Source organism: Corvus moneduloides, chromosome 3 (genome assembly GCF_009650955.1).
Source record: "Corvus moneduloides isolate bCorMon1 chromosome 3, bCorMon1.pri, whole genome shotgun sequence".
NCBI classification, from domain to species: Eukaryota; Metazoa; Chordata; class Aves; order Passeriformes; family Corvidae; genus Corvus; species Corvus moneduloides.
This window is the reverse complement of record NC_045478.1, coordinates 64,843,616-64,862,363: the sequence shown is the minus strand read 5'-3', so window position 1 is coordinate 64,862,363 and position 18,748 is coordinate 64,843,616. Positions and strand designations below refer to the sequence as shown.

The 18,748-nt window shown below is 38.7% G+C and overlaps 2 protein-coding genes across 6 annotated transcripts in view; both read left to right on the top strand.

Moving 5' to 3' along the window:
* The window catches only part of PHACTR2 (phosphatase and actin regulator 2), a 133,890-nt gene extending 128,188 nt beyond the window's left edge, over nt 1-5,702 (top strand). For all 5 annotated transcript variants that reach the window (XM_032101975.1, XM_032101978.1, XM_032101974.1 and 2 more), the window contains one exon: nt 744-5,702. In XM_032101975.1, the coding sequence (XP_031957866.1) occupies nt 744-759 (16 nt within the window). In that variant the 3' untranslated portion in view covers nt 760-5,702. The remainder of the gene's footprint in view (nt 1-743) is intronic.
* Nucleotides 5,703-9,353: 3,651 nt separating this feature from the next.
* On the top strand, nt 9,354-18,501 carry LTV1 (LTV1 ribosome biogenesis factor). The gene is made up of 11 exons (XM_032101973.1): nt 9,354-9,539; nt 10,242-10,373; nt 10,932-11,120; nt 12,157-12,244; nt 13,144-13,264; nt 13,958-14,207; nt 14,895-15,022; nt 15,455-15,594; nt 15,814-15,866; nt 16,588-16,788; nt 17,388-18,501. The coding sequence occupies exons 1-11, from the start codon at nt 9,537-9,539 to the stop codon at nt 17,499-17,501; spliced, it is 1,419 nt and encodes a 472-aa protein (XP_031957864.1). The 5' UTR covers nt 9,354-9,536; the 3' UTR covers nt 17,502-18,501.
* The last annotated feature ends 247 nt before the right edge of the window (nt 18,502-18,748 follow it).

Genomic DNA, 18,748 nt, shown 5'->3' with positions numbered 1-18,748 from the left:
TCGTACAGGCAATCTGGAGTGATGTACATGCCCTACCTAAAAGTCTAAAAAAAATGAGGTACATTTGGGCCTTCATGTGCCTCAGTTCATTGCTGTTAATAAGAAGAAAGTATCTGAAGTGCTATAAAATTTGTTGCTTACTTAAAAGAAAATACAAAATTTTTATTAGCCTCGTTTTGCACAAGGATTAAAACCCCAGAAATTTAACTTTTATGGTTTAGAAAAGCTTTTCTGATAATAGTTACTGACAGCACCCCCAAATAATGGATGCAGTTGTGGCTAAATCTGTATCGGCTAACAAAACAGACTGGAGACGGTTCTGTGGCCCTGAGACCAGCAGGTTTGGCACAGCTTGAATTAATGCAGTTAACCTCTTCCTCTCACCTCAAAACAGGGTGATGTCCCCCCATACCCAGCTTGCCTGCTGTCTTGTGCTAACCCCAACCATGCCCAGGCAGTGCCTGAAAGCATTGGCTGACCCAAGCAAAACTGTGCCAGGAACCACACTGTGAGGTTAATGGTACGGACAGACAGTGCTTGAGCCACACCAAATCTCCGTTTGGTATTCTAAGTAGAGCAAGACGGACAGCGCGGAATAATAAGTCTGACTGTAAACCAACACAGATCAGGAAAATCAGGAATAATTGGGCTACAAAAGGAAACAGCTGTGGGAGAAGAATGAGGATCAGTGTCATGGTCAGTTGAAATAACATAATTCTAAGTTCTTTAATTTATCTTTTCAGGTTTCATCGTCCATAACTGATCACATCCCATATTTCATGTAACAATTTTCTTTGGGGAAATCATTGCGTCCTGAAGACCTGAAATTGCACTGGAACTTTATTATGAGTGTGTGCTACAGCTTACCCTGAGGCTAATGAAGAAAGTGGCCCTCGTCTTTGTCAATGGACAAATGATTTGTGTAAGAAGAGAACCACAGGAAGCATTTGTCCATGTCCAGACAGACCATGGTTCTGTGGCCACCCAACATGGACAAGCCAGTGGACTTCTTCGTCAGAGCTCCACAAGTCAGGAAGTGCTGAAGACAATCGCTGGAGTGCCTGCTATCGGGATCTCATCGGGTTTCATAGGGTTGTGACTGAGGGCAACGAAGCAGGAGGGGGGGATGAGAAGAGAACTGAGAGCTGGGGGAATAGAGACTTTGTCAGTCCACAGAGAAAAGTGGAATGGATGTGACTGCTCAACAATGCACTTGGCCAGCGGGAAGAATTATTTTTTAAAAAAATCTTGAGAGTGAGTGTAAGCAACTGTGCACATAGGTTTCTTTAGTGGCTGCAGCCTGTCTTAAAAAGATAGCAAGCCGTAAGTCCTCATGTCATCAGTACTTTAGGAAGAACTGTCATTTTTCTTTGGTGCCAGTAAATACAGTTGCCAGAAATTAGTCCTAGTATAACTCAACTGTCCTTTTTTTAATCCCAGTGAGCATGCTTCAGGAAAACACATGGAACATTCATACAGAACAAGTAATATATTTTTTTGTTTTTTAATGTTGACATTCTCTGGATCCCCAGAAATACATAAACAGGATTTGAAGGACAAATAATGTGACACTATGAATCCAATGAAATGCGCTGTATTTAGAAACACTCCTTGCTGTCTGTCACTTGCCATTCAAACCAGAGGGATCATTATCTTTTTCATCCATGGCAGGCAGTGATAATGTGAATCCAAAGTCAGAATTTAAATTAGGCACAGAAGTCTTTATTAATAGGCCTGAGCAGTGATTACTAATGTAACTTTTTACATTTAAGGACTCTTGCACTGCTTTGAGGAAGAACTCCCAGATTAATCAGTATGTCTTCAGCTAGTGGTCCTGTAAAAGTGAAAGGGAAATCCTTGGAGTGTCTCCAGCCTGTTTTTGTTGAGTGTGAAGAATGCTTCTTAGATTCATAATTTTTTATACTATCTTGAAATTGTACATGTGAATACCGTACTATTAAAATTAAGTGGTATGGAGTGTGAAAGGCAATACATGCTTTTTCTAAGTTGGCCCAAAGGTCTATTAAAAAGCCTGTGGCGTTGTTTACACTAAGGAATTCTCTGTCTTATATTAGCACTTATTTATCCTTTGAATTAGTGTACACAACATTGAGGGGGGGTCTGGAATTCACATATGCATACATTTAATGCAGTATTACAATATATTTGCTATTTATCCTTTCTAATATGTGTACATATTACAATTTATTTTTGTCTTTTATGTGTCCTGTTCAGTTTTTAATTATGAAGTGTAAGTATTTCTTTTTCTGGCAATAAAAGGTCTGTGTAGATGTGATTTTTACCTCAGAACCTGCAATAGATTCTTGTGGAATGTGTTTAGTTTATAAAATTGAAGGTTGTTGTTAATGATGTCAGCCTAAAGGCAGGAAGGCAATTTGGTGGCTAAAATTAGATATCCCTCTTTAGAGCTATTTACAACAACACCAAGTTTGCATAAATGAGGTGGATTATTTTAATGAAGAGCACTTCTAGTAACAGGAGAGTACTTTCCAACAGCCATGACTCTCTGTCACTCTATTACTTTTCAAGAGATTAGCAAACCCTTGTTAAAAAAGGTAAGGTTTAAATGACTGTTAGGATCCCTTACACTTTAGTAAAAATAGTGATGTACAAGCCACAAAGTATCAATGACCAAATAAAAAAAAGCCATCTACATGCTTATAGCGAAGAAAAGGAAGCAGCACCTTCCTTTTTTAATGGAATCAATAAGAGTCATTAGGATTCCATTCCAGAAAATAACCTTCTGGAAGGCCCATCATTTTATAAATATAGAGACACCACTTTGACATCAAGGAAGCAGTGAAAATGTATTCTTTAGCACTAAATCATACAGGAATTAGCAGGGCATTAGATTAAGGTTTGTCAGCAATTCTGGTAGAATGCTAATTTTTATTTTTAGAATTTGAAGAGTAAACTTAAAAGTTACAATAGAATAGTTCTGCTTAAACTTTTTTTTGCTGATGTTGCCAAGTTTAGGAATGTGTGTCCAAAATCGTATAAAGGTCTACTATGTTGACTTTGAAGTATAAAACACAGTATTTCACTTCAAAGGAAATGAGTGGAGCAATTAAATAGATCTCAATGTTGCCTTAATCATGTTGAAACATTTGAAAGCAGCCAGGATACTGAAGGCAGAAAGACAGCTGTTGCACAGGCGGAATAACTCGGACAAAGGTAAGGTCAGACTATAAATACTTTATATAAGACAGTAGCTCCACCATCATGCCAAGGTACAAACAGGTTACATAAGCAAACTAAAACTTGTTAAACTCTCAGGATGAAGTGAAAAAATTGACTTTGCAAGAAGATATTCCTCTATATTAGGCCTGGAGCATGGATAGAAGTCATGTGCCAATCTTTTCGTTTTAAGAGTTAAAACACAAAGATAAAGATACAGCTTCTGGCTCAGACTTCTTCAAGCTGAAGTTATGTCATAAGAAATGAGGATGCGTAGGTGAGGTATCACTTAGGTTTCCCTATCCTCCTTCTGGGCTTGGAGGGGTTTTTTTAAAGTATTCACTACAAGCCATTGCTAGATGCAGAACACTAGCCTTGGTAGAGATGCTGAGTAAATTTTTAATTTCTTACTATTTTGATAATAATCAGATGCATTCTTTGGTCCACAGTTCAGCGAGCTAATTAAGCACATTTATGTAACTGGACAAAAAGAGTTGCCTTTAGTGGAACTTATGTAAAAACTTATGTGGTATATTTGCAGAATTAGAACTATAAACTATCCATTGTGGACTGTGCCCATACACAGACATAGAATTGTATATACTATTTTTATATTCTAAATATCACCTGCCAGAAAAACAACAGCTGTAAAGAGTTGTCCATGCAATAAAAAATAACGAGAATTTGGTATGTCACCACGTGCAGTGAAGCAACTTTGGTTTACGTTATTGAGAAGCCTGAAGTCAGTTTCTGCTGCATTTTCTAGTCCTCTGTATTGATGATTTCAAATGTCTTCCAATTGCATCAACAACCCATTGGAAATATTAAGCCATATACCTGTTACGGTGCTGCATGCACCTGTTAGAAGGTAAGTCCTGAGAAATTAATGAGTGAGTAATCCTGGAGTTAAAAAGATGTTAAAAAGACAAAATAAAAATAATACTTTTGATGCAGAGTATAGTACAGTCCAGTTGGCTAAGAGGGATCAGTATGATAATTTTTATCAAGCTGGACAAATCATTTAAATGTCATCCACAGTATATTACAAACCTTACACACATGATACCTATGTTCCACAGAGTCAGATATGAACTCTGATGTCTACATCCACACAAAGAGAAAATGAGCAGCTTGAAGTAGTGGTTTCTGAAATGACCTCATATATCACATTTACCAGTACAATCACGCATCACAGCATGTTGCTGTGGGTACAAAAGAATGGATGCTTAATCAAATCCTAATTTCTTCTTCACGTAAAAAATTGAAGTGTTTCCAGACTGTCTCGTCTCTCTCTTCTTTCAGGTAATACATATTAATCTTTATAACTCAAATACAGTCTATCGGATTTTTTTTTTAAATTGTGCTATATATGTGACTCAAGTACAAAAAAAAATTTAAATGCTAATGATTATTTAAGCTAAATACTATTTCAACTGGTTATTTGAAACATGGTAGGACAAGAAGCAGCATCTCTTCAAAATCACTGTAAGTATTCATGGCCATTTGTAGGTCTACAAGACTGCATTTATTTGTTGGGTTTATCATTTACCTACAGTTGTGCATGTCCCTTGCCGTGGTGAACTTCTCTAACCTCTGATGTGGTGTGGGGCAGGGCAGCCCCACCATCTGCTTTGGCGACCCTGAGCACCTCTTACAGAAGCACCACAACCTCAGTGTTGACATGGAAAAAACACATCAGATGAGCATCCCTTTTTTAACTTGAAAGCCAAATGAAAGCTGTGAAACAAAGGGATGAAGTATCCCTGATATTACAGAAACTAGACCCCTCCCTCCAGGTGAAATTAGTGCTTGGTTTCCTGCAGAGATGCTTCAAACTCAGACCTGTAACTAGTAATACTACAGCTCCATCAAAGAATTTGTTTCAAATTAACAGTCGCTTAACCTGACTATAAACTCAATCTGAGCCCCGGCTTTGTATCATCGTAAAGTACAAGAAGGTCCAGCCAGCACAGACTAAAAACACCTAACCTAGTCTGGCAGCCTGGAAATCAGCCAAAACTCCCTGACTGTCTGCAGCTGGCAGAGGCTGGAGTCAGGGTTGGGAGAGCCACACTGTCACCTGGGTACCTGGCAGGACAGATCTGTGTGAGCACTGCTGACATCCAGAGACCAGAATATTGGCCCATGTCTTAATGTCTGTTAATGCTTTAAAGATAGCGCAAACCGAGCTAAAAGCCCACACTTGCATGAGACTGTCAGGTACATATGAACCATGTGTTTTACCACTTTCATGTCCTCTGTTTTTAATGCTATTCAGGAGTTAAGACCTGTGCCACTGATGTAAACTAAACTGAAAACGTACTCAGGGTGAAAAAAAAAAAGGATGGATAAACTTGCCTCCTGCCTTTGGGAGCTTCCACACTTAGTTCCATTATTGTTGGGACATAGATTCTGATGAAAAGAAAAAGAGATATTCTGAAAGTTTCTGTAAGGTTGATACAAAAATAGTTTGAAGGTCAAATAAAAAAAAATAAAAACTAAAAAAGTTAAATTCCCCAGAATAGCTTAAAACATTTATTTAACAGAAATCTAAAAAAAAAAACCCACCAAAACTTATGGAACTGTATCTATAGAGAGAAAGGGAGAAATGGAGTGAAATTAACATGTATTTGCTGTAATGTTCAAACAGATTTCTATTTATTAACTTCAAAAATTAATAAGGTCTTGTTTCACTTTGTGTTCTCACTTTGTTTCAGGATTTTAATGGAAATAAAGCTCATATGAATTAGATACAGCATTTCACCAATATTTTCTACGTATTGCTACATATTGCATTGGATAGAAACAAAGAAAGTAATGGTATTATCTGTATCTTCTTGTTCAAGCATTAATTCTTTATATTAAAAAAATCTTGCAATACTATGTCAAATTTAACAATATTTGAACATTGTTATGATATAGTAAAATGTTGCTAAACACATCTCCTCTTCCTTTCACTACTTTGTGTGGTGGTATATTGATTTGTAAACTTGTATAAATTTTGGAATTAAAGAAATACTGTGTTTTGGATTATTATTTTAGCTGGTATGACTTGAAACAAAAATATATCAATGGCTTGTTTGAACGGGCATCTGAGTGTATCAGCAGGCTGGGAAGGGTGTGGAGATGGCACATGTTTAATCGCAACTGTTTGAATAGTTCTTAAGTTTTGGGGAGGGGTTCCTTTTAAAAAAAATAGAATTCCATTTACAACTGAACTGCAAATCTGGGAGAGGCACAAGAAGACTGCAGAGCACAGACACCACTGTACACACAGCAGCTGATAAGTTTGTGTCCCTTCCCAGCATTCTGCGGCACAATAGCTCAAACAGTAAATCATGGCAACATTTGTGTGCCTTGCTTTGGACCCAAGCATACCTTAAACACTGGGAGATCATGAGCCTGTATTTGCCTGGCAGAGCTGCAATACACCGGGGCAGGCTCAGCAGTAGGAATCATTGCACACCTGCCTCTTCCGAGCAGGTCCGCACAGACACTGCGCAGCGGTGACTCCCGTAAGGAGGGCTTGATCACACCTCCACACCAGTGCAGGTTGCCAAGCTCCACTAGGGTCTTACGAGGGTCCAGTAAAGCCAGAAGATTCTTACTTGGTGAACAGACTCTAAAGCGGCCACAAGCACCTGAAATGGAATTTTCACGTGAATTCATTGGAATTAGAATTTTGCATATAGAGTGTCACCTATTAATACACACTGGGCCAGTTCTTAGACTTTCTTGTTTCTATAATTTGATTAAAAATAGGGAAAAAATTATTCTTTAAGTAACTTCCTTTAATTTCATTAAATGTTCCTACTAACAAGTAAAGTAAGGCAAACAAAATTCAAGCCTTGGTTCCCCACTGCCCATCATGCTAAATAGTTACTGGTAACTACAAAAAATGTATCTAAAACATTATCGGCTTAGAATTGCTTTCCATTTTAAAAGTACTTTCCATGTTTCATTACTTTCAAAAGATGGAAGGCTGTGGAGAACCAATACTGATCACTTTTCAGCTTATGCAGGGTGGATTTTGTGTAACAATTATAAAATGAATGCATCTACTTGGTTCAGTGTGATTGAATACGGGAACTCTAAAGAAGTGGCAGACCTGATACTGCATTTTACAAAGGTGTGTGGTATCTGTGAATGCAAGTAACTGTAATTGTTACAAATTAATGATAGCTGCTTCTTGAGGTTTTATCTGTAATGTAGTGTGTATATATATACACACATATGCACGTGAATATAGTCCAGTAACATCACCTGAAAAACAAATGAACTGGTAAACTTATCTTACACTTAGGATACAGCTGACTAACAACAGACCTGAGAGCAAAAGCTAATTTTTCCCACATCCAAACTGATATAATGCTCCTAGACCAGATACGGGACGTGTGGAATGATCGTACTGCCACCAATAGATATGGAGGTCACTAGGTTTAGGGGATTTTAAAGTGTAATCCTGTTACCAAATCTATGTACATGCACTTCCGTGGATGCCAGAGGCATGTCTGGGACTTGGAAGCAATAAGGAGTAATCTAATCTACATCATTATCCCACAAATAAATGCTAAGTACTGTGTTTTCAACAGCTGAGTGATTCTGCTCTTAATTACCTTGTGAAAATCCAGCTCTGCAATTCCAGCTGTCACTGGGTTTGCAGTACAGACGTACTATAGGGACGGAGTTGTTGCTGTTGGGTGCAGTCATGAAAAATCCATTCGCAGCCTGGAGTCCAGGAGGGGTCATTGCTGACCTCCTTGTGCCGCGGGGTGTGTACCACACCCCCTCATGGCTGACAGCAACAAGACACTCCCCGGGCACTTTCTGCAAGTCAAAGTCCAGCCTTTGCACACATATATGCCGAGATAATCGGAATCGTCTGAGTACAGGAGTTATTCCAACTGATGGAGTGGATCAGATTAGATAATGCACTTCTGTAAGAGTGGTGTGATGAAACTTGGTAAAGATTCAAGACTTCAGAAAACAACAGCCAGAAGAGTGAAAATCTGGGTTCTTCTAGAGCTGTAGTGACACCTACTGAAAACCAATGAAATCCACCCAAATATGACTAAAGCTAATATTTTAAGGTACATGTATGCACATATATTTAGCTGCATACATACACACATACAATGTGAACAATTTTCTGAATTTTCAGTAAAAACCTCTTCTTAGCTGTTACTGTTTTATTTACCTGTAAGCACATGGGAAAAAACTGCTCCATTCTGTGTTTTACACTTTCTTTAGAAAAGCAACAAAGCAGGTTTTAAAATACCAAGCATACTTCTCTTTTTCTTAGCAAGGAGCCTATACGTGAGTGCCTGTGTTTGTGCACAGCCTGCTACATGGTGTAGACAAAATTTATACAGCTACAGTGTCATATAGCAGAATGGTTCAGGTTAGAAGGGACCACAGTGGATCATCAGGTCCAACCTCCCTGCTCAAGCAGGGCTATCCTAATGCACATGGCACTCGATTGTGTCCAGACGGCTCTTGAATATTTCCAGTCAGGGAGACTCCACAGCCTCTCTGGGCAATCTATTCCACTGCGTGATCACCCGCACAGTAAAGAGGTTCGTCCCTATATTCAGGTGGAACTTCCTGTGCATCAGTTTCTACCAGTTGCCTCTTCTATTACTGGGCACCATTTAGCAAAGCCTGGATCCAAACTCTTGACACCCTCCCTTCAGATGCTCATAGACAGTGATGAGATTCTCCCTCAGTCGTCTCTCCTCTGAACAGGCCCAGTTCCCCCAACCTTTCCTCGTCAGAAGTATGAATTCAAATACGGCGAAACACTGTAAATACCAACACGTGTTACTCACTCCCGATCCTTCAGACTCAGCCCCCACAACCCGCCCCTCCCCTCAGCGAGCCGAGCCGAGCCGAGCCGAGCCCAAGCCAGCCCAGCCCAGCCCCGCCCCGCCCCGCCCCGCCCCGCCCCGCCCCGCCCCGCCTCTGGCCCCGCTGCTGCTGCGCACGCGCGCTGCCCCTTGGCCGCCTGCGCCGCGTCTTGCCAATTGAGGCGGCCTGAACCATTCTTCATTATTTCTAGGGGAGAACTGGGAAAATGTGCCTCTGGCGGGCATCTGCGTGCGTCCACAGAGCCTCTCTTTTATCAAAATACTATTTCAGTCTGAGAAAATGCTCATTGTTCTTTTTTTCTGACTGGCAAGCAAAACCCCACAAACCTGTCCGGACTGGCAGCTTATAGCCTTCCCCCCGTTGGTCACTGGTCTATCCCAAGATGGAGGGCACAGGCCGGCGGCGCTGACGCCTGGCCCGCGTGGGAGCGAGCGGGGCTCGGGACGCCGGGAGCGGCCAGGGACAGCGCCATGGTGAGTGTGCCGTGTTCTGAACTCGGAGCTGCCGAGGGAAGAAGGCAGGTTAGAGCCATAGGTAGCCCCCAGGTATATCTGCTGTGACGCGTTTTGGTAGGTTGGTAAAGCCAGAAACCTTGGTGGGAATGTTTTCCCGGGTCAGATGTGCTAACTCGTTGGAAAGGCTTTCAGCCAGTTGAGCATACTTGGAGGTTTTGATGATCCAGAACGCATGTGTATTTCGATGTTAAGAGCTGTGCCTGTGTAGTGGTGCTGCGGATAGTTCTCATGGCTGATGTTGAATTGCTGCTGTAGGAGCAGCTGTGTAAAGAGCTCTCGCAAAGCAAGTTGTGTCTAGATGGATTTCTGTATGTCAGTTTCCTGTGTTTCTTGGATGAAGTGTGTTGTAGGTACTTAAGAATTCCTTTTTAGGCCTGTATGTTAAACTATTTGTGCTATTATCAGATATTTACTGTACGATGCATTGCCATTTTGCAGCTGAATAAGCTGAATTTGCTGTTCGAACATACGAAATGTCTGTTGTGCATGTGGGGAGATGAGTTAAGCTCCCACTGGTCTCTTTATGCTTTGTCTCCAAGCATATGTTTATAAGGCATTTGCCTTAAAACAAATACAGCAGCACACTACAGAGAAAAGGTTCTCATATGTGCCTTTAATATTTCATTTTTGGTTAACAGATAACCAAATTTCCTTTTGCAGCCTCACAAGAAAAAGAAACCCTTCATAGAGAAGAAGAAAGCAGTAACATTTCACTTAGTGCACAGAAGTCAGAGGGATCCGCTTGCTGCTGATGATACTGCACCCCAGAGAGTTCTGCTGCCTACACAGAAAGTAAATACTCTCTTTTAATACTGAGGTTCATTCAGATAAGAAAAAAAGTTGGTATCCAATTGTACAATTCAGAAATATAGCCTGAGAGAGGGTAGTTTTTAGTTCCGCTTATTAAAAAGAAGGGGATGTTGTAGGGAATTTCATAGTTGTGTTACTGCCTGGTGGTTGAAGGATGACTTAACTGGCATTGGAGGTGTAAATGTATTTTAAAACCAACAAAACTTGCCTGACTCGCTGTGATAAAACAGGCATTGTTGGTTGTGTTGCTGGTGGGAAAGAGTTGTTCGAGGTCCTGCTCAGATAGCACCCAAATATGGAACCAGCTGATGACAACATTCTAATTAGCTGTGCATTACGGTAAGGAGTGGAGAGGACTACAAGGACTTTAACGTTCAGACACTCTCAGAAGATGTGTTACTTTTCCTTTTGCTAGTAAGTTTTAAATGGACTTGAGTAACTAAATTTATTTCTCTTTATTCTTTTTTATACATTTATTTATTTATTATATGTTAGCCAAATGTATTTCTGTTTCTATTTTCTATTTTCCCCTCTTCCTAGGGGCATGAGGAGCAAAGAAGGGAAGAGCAGCGCAAGTATGGTGTCTTCTTTGATGATGACTATGACTATTTGCAGCACCTCAAAGAGGCCTCTGGTCCCTCTGAGCTTGTCCCGTCTGTGCGTGGACAGCAAAGCAGAATTGTCATCACAAGTGAGGGGCACATAGAAGATGAAATTCAGAGAATTTCAGTAAGTCGTATTTTTGCTCATGATAATGCTGTTCTTTGGCGCATTAACATCCTGTAGACCCATTAATTGTGTGTGTATATATGTATTTATTTATAAGGATCTCTTTGACCCACAACCAGACTTTCCAACAAGTAAACCCAAAAGCTGACAAGGCAGAATTTACTGCTGAACATTATTTTGCTAGCACAGTGTTAAAACACTTCATATACCCACGACAAACTTTTCTCTACAGAGGTGGCTTGTGAAGGTTTTTGTTTGAACAAGTCATGTGCCTTTCTGGGGTGGGCATTTATTTTTCAGGTTGTTTAGAGCTTCAGAATGCTCTGGGAGTTAGGAATATGCCAGGTTGTATTATCAGCACACCATTTTTTTTAAAGGGGAATGTAGCAGAAACCAGAGGGAATAAAAACAAACTTTTCAATTGCTGGCATAACTTGTAGGAGTTCATGATGCTGGATCACATTGGAGTGGAAAAGCAGTAAGTGCTTTGAAGCAGTGAATTATGCCATTGTCAGTCACTTATAGCTGAGGGTGTTTGATTTAACCAAATACTGTAATTTTAGTCAAAACCAATGGTCTTAGTCAGAAGTACCTTTCAGGTACAGTTCGGTGATACTACTTAAGATTTAAAGTTAGGTTAGATATGCATGTTGTGAAGCTTTTAACAAGCCTCTCAGTAAAGGGGTGATTTCAAATGTGTGTTAGTGTTCTCCAAAACAACAACAACAAAAATTTTTAAGATTTCAGTGTGCCTGCTGTACAACCATTCTCTAAAAGCTTCAGAGATGCAAAAAATACTGTCTCTGTACCTGGAGGATATTGACACGAGAATTGATGCTGCCAGCACTTTCCATAGCTATCATTGTATAACTCTGAAAATTTGCCACTGATAAAGTAGTTTGTTGTAACATTTAAGTACCGCTCACAGAGTTTCTTTTGGTTGCAGGAGTATCCACATGTTTTTGTTAATTTGAGCTCAAATGGGAAACTGAGAACAGATATATTATGGTCATGTTTTTCTGTTTCTTTTTCTAAGGCTCCATCTATTAAGTTGCCTTCCTCAGTATTTGCCACAGAGTTTGAAGAGGATGTGGGCTTGTTAAATAAAGCTGCTCCTGTTTCAGGTATTTTTTACCTTGCTGTAATGTGAGTTGCCATCTAGGAACTAGATGGTAATTATAGCTTCAATTCTGGTGTTATATTTTTTGGCTTAGAACAGGCTCAATAGCAGACATAAGGAATGATCTGTGAGAGACCCATGTTTCAATTTGAGATTTATTTCTGTGATTCACTAATAAGAATTCTTTAGCTTTGCTTGGAGAGGGTGGAATCCGTGAGCTCTTACTATTGTGTAGCAAATACAAACTAATAACAGGGGAAACCTGTAGTTAATACTATTAATTTATTATTCTGTCTGAATCCGAGTCTGGAACTGGATTTTCACTCAATTTCTTTTGAAATGCTGAGAAGTGTTTGCATTCCTTCATTAGTGTTATTTCAGTGTTACAGGCTGTGAGCAGGTTTTTGTTATGGATCCATGTTTGCACTGAACATTGACTCTACAGCTATCTCCATATTTCATAAGAGAAAGGAATTGTAGCAGTTCTCTCTGTCCTAACAGAAGGATGCTGAAGACATTTCTGTTAATTGCAGTGGAGAAACACTTTTTAACCTTTTGTAATGTAGGGAATTTCAGGGTTGGAGCTAATGCTGGTAGTTGATCATGTGGTACTTTAACCTAGATATTTTTTCTTTTACAGTATTCTATATTAAAATACGTTTATGGAAGCTTAAAACCTCTGGGAAATGTTTTTTTCTGAATGATACAAATTGACAAGAGATTGGTGACTTACCCTGGCTTGTATCAAGTCTACAAATATTCTTGAGGAATTTTATGATTCTTTGGTTTCAGCTTTCCTTACTGCAAATTAATAGCCTAGCTGGATTGTTTTTTATCCAGGAAAGTAGCTTTGTAATGTCAGAAAAATGTAAATATTTATGTTTTGTTTTTTTAACTTTCTAGGACCACGGCTAGATTTTGACCCAGATATTGTTGCAGCTCTTGATGATGATTTTGACTTTGACAATCCAGAAAATATCCTGGAAGATGATTTTGTTCTACAAGCAAATAAACCCCAGAAGCGGTAGATAGAGCTTTGTTGAAATGTTTGTCATATGTAACTAGGAGAGATGCTATTTGCTATTGTGTGTGGTGGTGTAGGAAGCCACAATGGTTTCAGATTTCAAATGGAATACTTTGGTGTGTTAAAAAAAGTATTACCATGTGTTATTTGGATGGTAGCTTGCAAAATCAAATTTCTTATGTTATCCAAGAGATGGGTTTCATTTGTTACTTTGAGCTCATGGATTATATGCAGTGTTTGGAATAATAGTGTTCTTGAACTGTTTAAAACATTGTCATCTGTTACATATAAAATACATCAGTAATAATATTGAGGAAGGCTAACGGGTGTTTCTGGAACCTTTACAAATGCTTCATGTGATACCCCACTGCATTTTATCTGCTTAGGTTTTGGTATCATCCTCATAATTTCATGAACAATGAGAAATTTTGCTTGTTTTAATATTCAGGAACGCAGCTGGTATTTTTCTGCTTTGACATGTACAGCTGAATATAAACGTAACTTTCCTCTCAATGCACAGATGCATGATCCAGCCAGCAATGCTTTCAGCTCTCAGGCAAAAGTCTCACTCTTTATCTTTCCCTCTCAAGATTTAAATCTGTTATTGCCAAATTGTTTCAGATAACCCAGCATAGGTCAGAGCTATGGAAAGGCCCATGTATTATTCTAAAACTGTTTTATACTTCTGTTCAGGGGACCAGATGCTGAGGATGAAGATGAATGGGAAGATATGGAAGATGATAGTGATGAAAAGGGTAGCTGCAGTAGTGATAAAGACTATGATTCAGAAGGTCCTTTGTCAGATGATGACGTTAATGGACGGACAAAAGAATTCCTTTTTATGCAAGAAGAAACCAGGAGTCGTTTCACGGAATATTCTATGACTTCTTCAGTAATAAGACGGAATGAGCAGTTAACTCTGTTGGATGACAGATTTGAGAAGGTGAGGCAGCTCAAGAGTGTAACTGTGAAGGGTTTTAAATGCTTCTTTGTCTATTGATTCATTTCATCAAGCAGTGTCCTGTATACCTCTGCAGATTTTACTGCTTTTAGCAGTCAGGGCATCAAGGCCTGCTCTTTGCATGTGTCCTACATTTAATACTGGGTACATTAAGAGGCTTGTGTCACCTAGGTTATAGTGTTAATTGCTATTGAAAGGCCTAGCACTGATAGAGTTAAACAAAATTACTCCAGTGACTATATGAGCATTCATAATTAGTGTTACAATTCTGTCTGAGAGGCTCAGTTCAACACAATGAATCATGTATAGGCCCCTGGTAAAGTATACATTCATGAACTGATGTCAGAGCAGTGGAAATACGGTGTGACTTTTGTTCTGAGCAGTGACAGGCTTCTTAAGGCACAGATTGAAATAATGCATCAGAATAAGAAATGTTTTCTAGAAGCTAATTTATATATTATTATTATAAGATAACTTTGTGACTCCCATGCTGACAGAATACTGACAGTAAGGAGGAAATGCTGCTGCAGATGTTTGGCAGTTGCTCAGCAAATGAGAAGGGACAGGAAAAAGAAGCAGATAAAAAGAAATGTGTGGCTCTTCTTTAAGCTGTCAAGAAGTTGCATGACAAATGTGATCTAATTACAGATATCCACTTCTTTATTTTAGTTTTATGAACAATTTGATGAAGATGAAATTGGAGCCTTAGATAACGTGGAGTTGGAAGGCTATATTAACACCGACAACGCTCGGTTGCAGGAAGTCCTGGATGATTACTACAAAGAGAAAGCAAAGAAGTATGTATTCCCAGAAGTACTGCTTCACATAAGTAGTTCTGTAATCCTCTGTTTATATTGAAATTTTGGGCATGTTGTTCCAAGTTCATGTACTCAAAGATTACATCCCACAACAAAAGCAGCTGCATATGAGTATTATCCATTTGTATGATAAAAGTAAGTGGAGGAATTTTGTTGGTTTGAGTGAGGTTATGCTCCTTCTGTATAATTGTATTGAATTTGTCCTCTTGAAATGCAGAAATACTTCTTTTGTTGACTGTGTCTTCGTCCTAATGTTTTTAGTTTTATTTTGAGGAGGCTTGCTTAAGGAAATTTCTTTGGAAATAGCTTTCTTGGGTCTAGGGTTTTACTGAAGGGAGTCTGGGTTTATATAATTATACATTTTCAAGAAGAGATAAACCGTATTTTTTTCTTCTCTGAACTTTTTCAAAGTTGTGTGAAATTGGATGCTCTTGAACCTGATGAAGATTTGGACTCTCCTACAAATGAAGAAAGTGAGGAAGAAAAGGAAGAAATTGTAGCTGTAGTTATTGAGGAGCCAAAAGAAAAGTGGGATTGTGAATCTATATTGAGTAAGTATTTTGGAGTTTGCCTATTTGTTCCTAGGATTTCAAAGTAAACGATAGGTGATTTCAGAACTTTTCTGTCAGTGTTTCAGGTAAAATGGTTTATTCTCCGAGCACAACAGGAGGAATTTCCAAAACCTAAGTAACAGTACAATTCATGATAGATTTACCTCATTTGTATTTGCTAGCCTTTCTTGACTACTTTCCTTTTTCTTTGTGACTTAGGTACATATTCAAACTTATATAATCACCCAACACTTATTAAGGAGCCATCAAAGGTAAAATTATTAAACTTACTCTGAGGAATATCACTGGGAAGACTTGAGACAAATGTTTTTGTTTTCTCAATGGGTGTCTGTTTTTACAGATATGGGAGCAGAAATGAAGGTTGGGGAGGGTGTTAGCCTCTGGTATTATTTCTCCACTAAAGAAGGATTTGGATATATTTTTTTCTATTAGAAGGAAAACTGAGTCATTCAAAATTTCTGTAATAGCTAGGCAGAATCATACAGAGCAAGGAATTTCCTTTGTTGTTATTTGTGCTATACCTTTGTGTAGTCTGTGTCTCACAGCCCCATATTCTATTCCTTCAGGTTTATTTTCCTATGGTCTGAAACAATTTATTCTAGTTCTTTGGCCTTCCAGATGTTCCCCATCATTAGAGCACAGCTTGATATCCCCAAATTTGAAATGAAACCTTTTTCTTGCAAGGTTATAAAGAAATATTAAGTGGCTACTTAAGTTCTTTACTTTTTCGGTAATATTTAAACAAAAGGGAAAAATATTTTTCTTGTTCTGAAGGCCAGATTCCATCTCAGATGTGTTTGATTTCTTACTTAGGGATTAATGTGTGTTTTTGTGAGAAAGTTAAATGAGGAAACTTAACATTTGTTACTGTTAAATCTGGATCTAAAGTTTTTACACTGGTAAGGCAGTGCCATGTGCAGTTCTTGGAGAGAAAGCTAGGGACCTCTAATACATATGCACTCTCTATTTTAGCCCAAGCCAATAAAGATTTCTCAGAAGACTGGAATTCCCCTACATATCTTGCCTCAGAAAGGACTTACTGCTAAGCAGGTGGAACGCATGCAAATGATCAATGGCAGTGACCTGCCAAGAGCATCAACACAGCCTCGCTCCAAAGCTGAGAGCAAAGAGGATCGCAGAGCCAGGAAACAGGCAATAAAAGAGGAGCGAAAGGTACTGGCTGGAAATAAAACCTTGCAAAGCATTTTATGTTATCTGAGTTCTGTCTTATGAACTTTTTTTAAAACGCACTTGTCGTGTCTGAAAATAATGGGAAAAACTTGCTGGTCTCAAAGGACTAATTACTGCTTCTTTAAAAAAAACTGTCCAGTAGATTAACTTCGTACTTTTGTCTTACTGATTTCCAGAATCAAAACTTTGGTTCTGTTATTGTGGCCACTACTGCAGATACAACTTCGGAAGGAACATCAGGTTTCCTTACAATCTAGAGTAGCAAAGGAAATAGTTACGATGTTTCAGATCACACAAAGTGAAAGGTATCTGAAAGAAACATGGAAAATCCTAATTGGCCACAATGAAATCCTAGCTGTCTTATTTAGGAACAGAAATTGCCAGCATATTAGAAGCTTCAGCTAACTAAAGATGTTTATCCTGGTGATACACATATTAATTTGACTACTAATAATTAGTGCCATAGATAATATCGTTGTCCAGATTGCTCTTGTTTTCATGATCTAGAAGAGTTAATTGGAATAGTTTGATTTTGCATGTTAATTCCTATTTTGTAAATTTCTCACTATTTCTATGCACAGGAACGCAGGATGGAGAAGAAAGCCAACAAGCTGGCCTTCAAACTGGAGAAAACAAGACAAGAGAAGGAGTTGCTCAATCTGAAACAAAACATGCAAGGTCTAAAGCTGTCCTGATGAAGCGAAGAAACTTACTGTGGAAACATCCCTAATTTTTCATTTGTGTGGAGAAGGGAACTGCTAACTCACAGCTTTGCCAGTCCTGCTCAAAGGGGTTGTTCAAATCTCACTGTAACAAGACCCAGTAACTTGTCATTTTTTCTGAATTGAAATTCTATATAAAATAATGTATTGGTGATGTCTGTTGTGTCACGAGTGACATGGCAATTGCTGCAAAGTTTCATTACAGTAGAAATGTATTAGAATTTTTAATATTTTTCTTAAAAGTTATCACTGAACAGAGATATATATAGTTGTTGAATGTATTCAACAAATCAGAATCCTACAGATCTGATCTGATTAGATTCTTCTATTAAATTATTTCAGTTTACAAAACAATATTTTCATTAATGTCTTCTGTCTCTTATACTGGTGGTTGAATATAGTGCCTTGCTGTGATACAGTTCTGTAAGTCAAGGAGTTGACACCTGCTCCTTGGTTCTTTTTTTGGGTAGGTTATTCATTGTTTTGGTACTATAATGGAAGCTGTAGAATTATGTTTTGGAAACAGAGGTGTCTGAAAAGCTGTTGTGTAGTTAGACATCCCTGTTACCTAACCTGAGTTTTACATTTCCTGGCAAATAAAATCTTTCACAGTGAGTATTGCAGTTACAGTAGTCAGTGATCCTTAACGTTGCCACTGGAATTGGCACTGCTGGAAGTACTCAGTCTGAGTAGGATGGTAACCAAACAGCAGATACTTGGATAAATAGCGTGTGTTTTCTATAGTCACTGTCTTGGTGTTCCTGGAATACTCTTCCTCAGGTCTTGAGTTAAATTTGGTTTGATTGGAATACGAACTTATTACCCACTACAATTGTTGTAAAGACTTTCTAAGGATGAGCTGAGGGCCGAAATCTGTAGGTTTGGGGTGAACTTAAATGTGTATACTGTGAACATGAATTATTTTGATAGCGACTGGTCCATATGTGAATAAAATGAATAGGATTTGTAGTCAGTCCTGAATCCTTCTGTATTCATAAAAAATCCCTTGGGTTTAGGTCTTTATGTTACAGACAGAGCAATCTTCTGCCTTTATGTGAAAAGTTAAGCTTTTTACTGGAAGGGACATGGTAACCAACACATCAGTGTAGTGGCTTGACTACTGTTACATTCAAAGTATCTTCAATATTCCTTTAATAGTTTTTTGAATACTAGATGGAGACAAGCTAACAGGGACTGATGAAGCCTTTTAATGTACAGAA

Bases quoted from the DNA above. Each gene is read 5' to 3' on its own strand.
- LTV1 (XM_032101973.1), top strand. The intron at 14,208-14,894 runs GTGAGGCAGCTC...TCTTTATTTTAG, and splicing joins TGGATGACAGATTTGAGAAG to TTTTATGAACAATTTGATGA. The intron at 15,867-16,587 runs GTAAAATTATTA...TCTCTATTTTAG, and splicing joins TTATTAAGGAGCCATCAAAG to CCCAAGCCAATAAAGATTTC.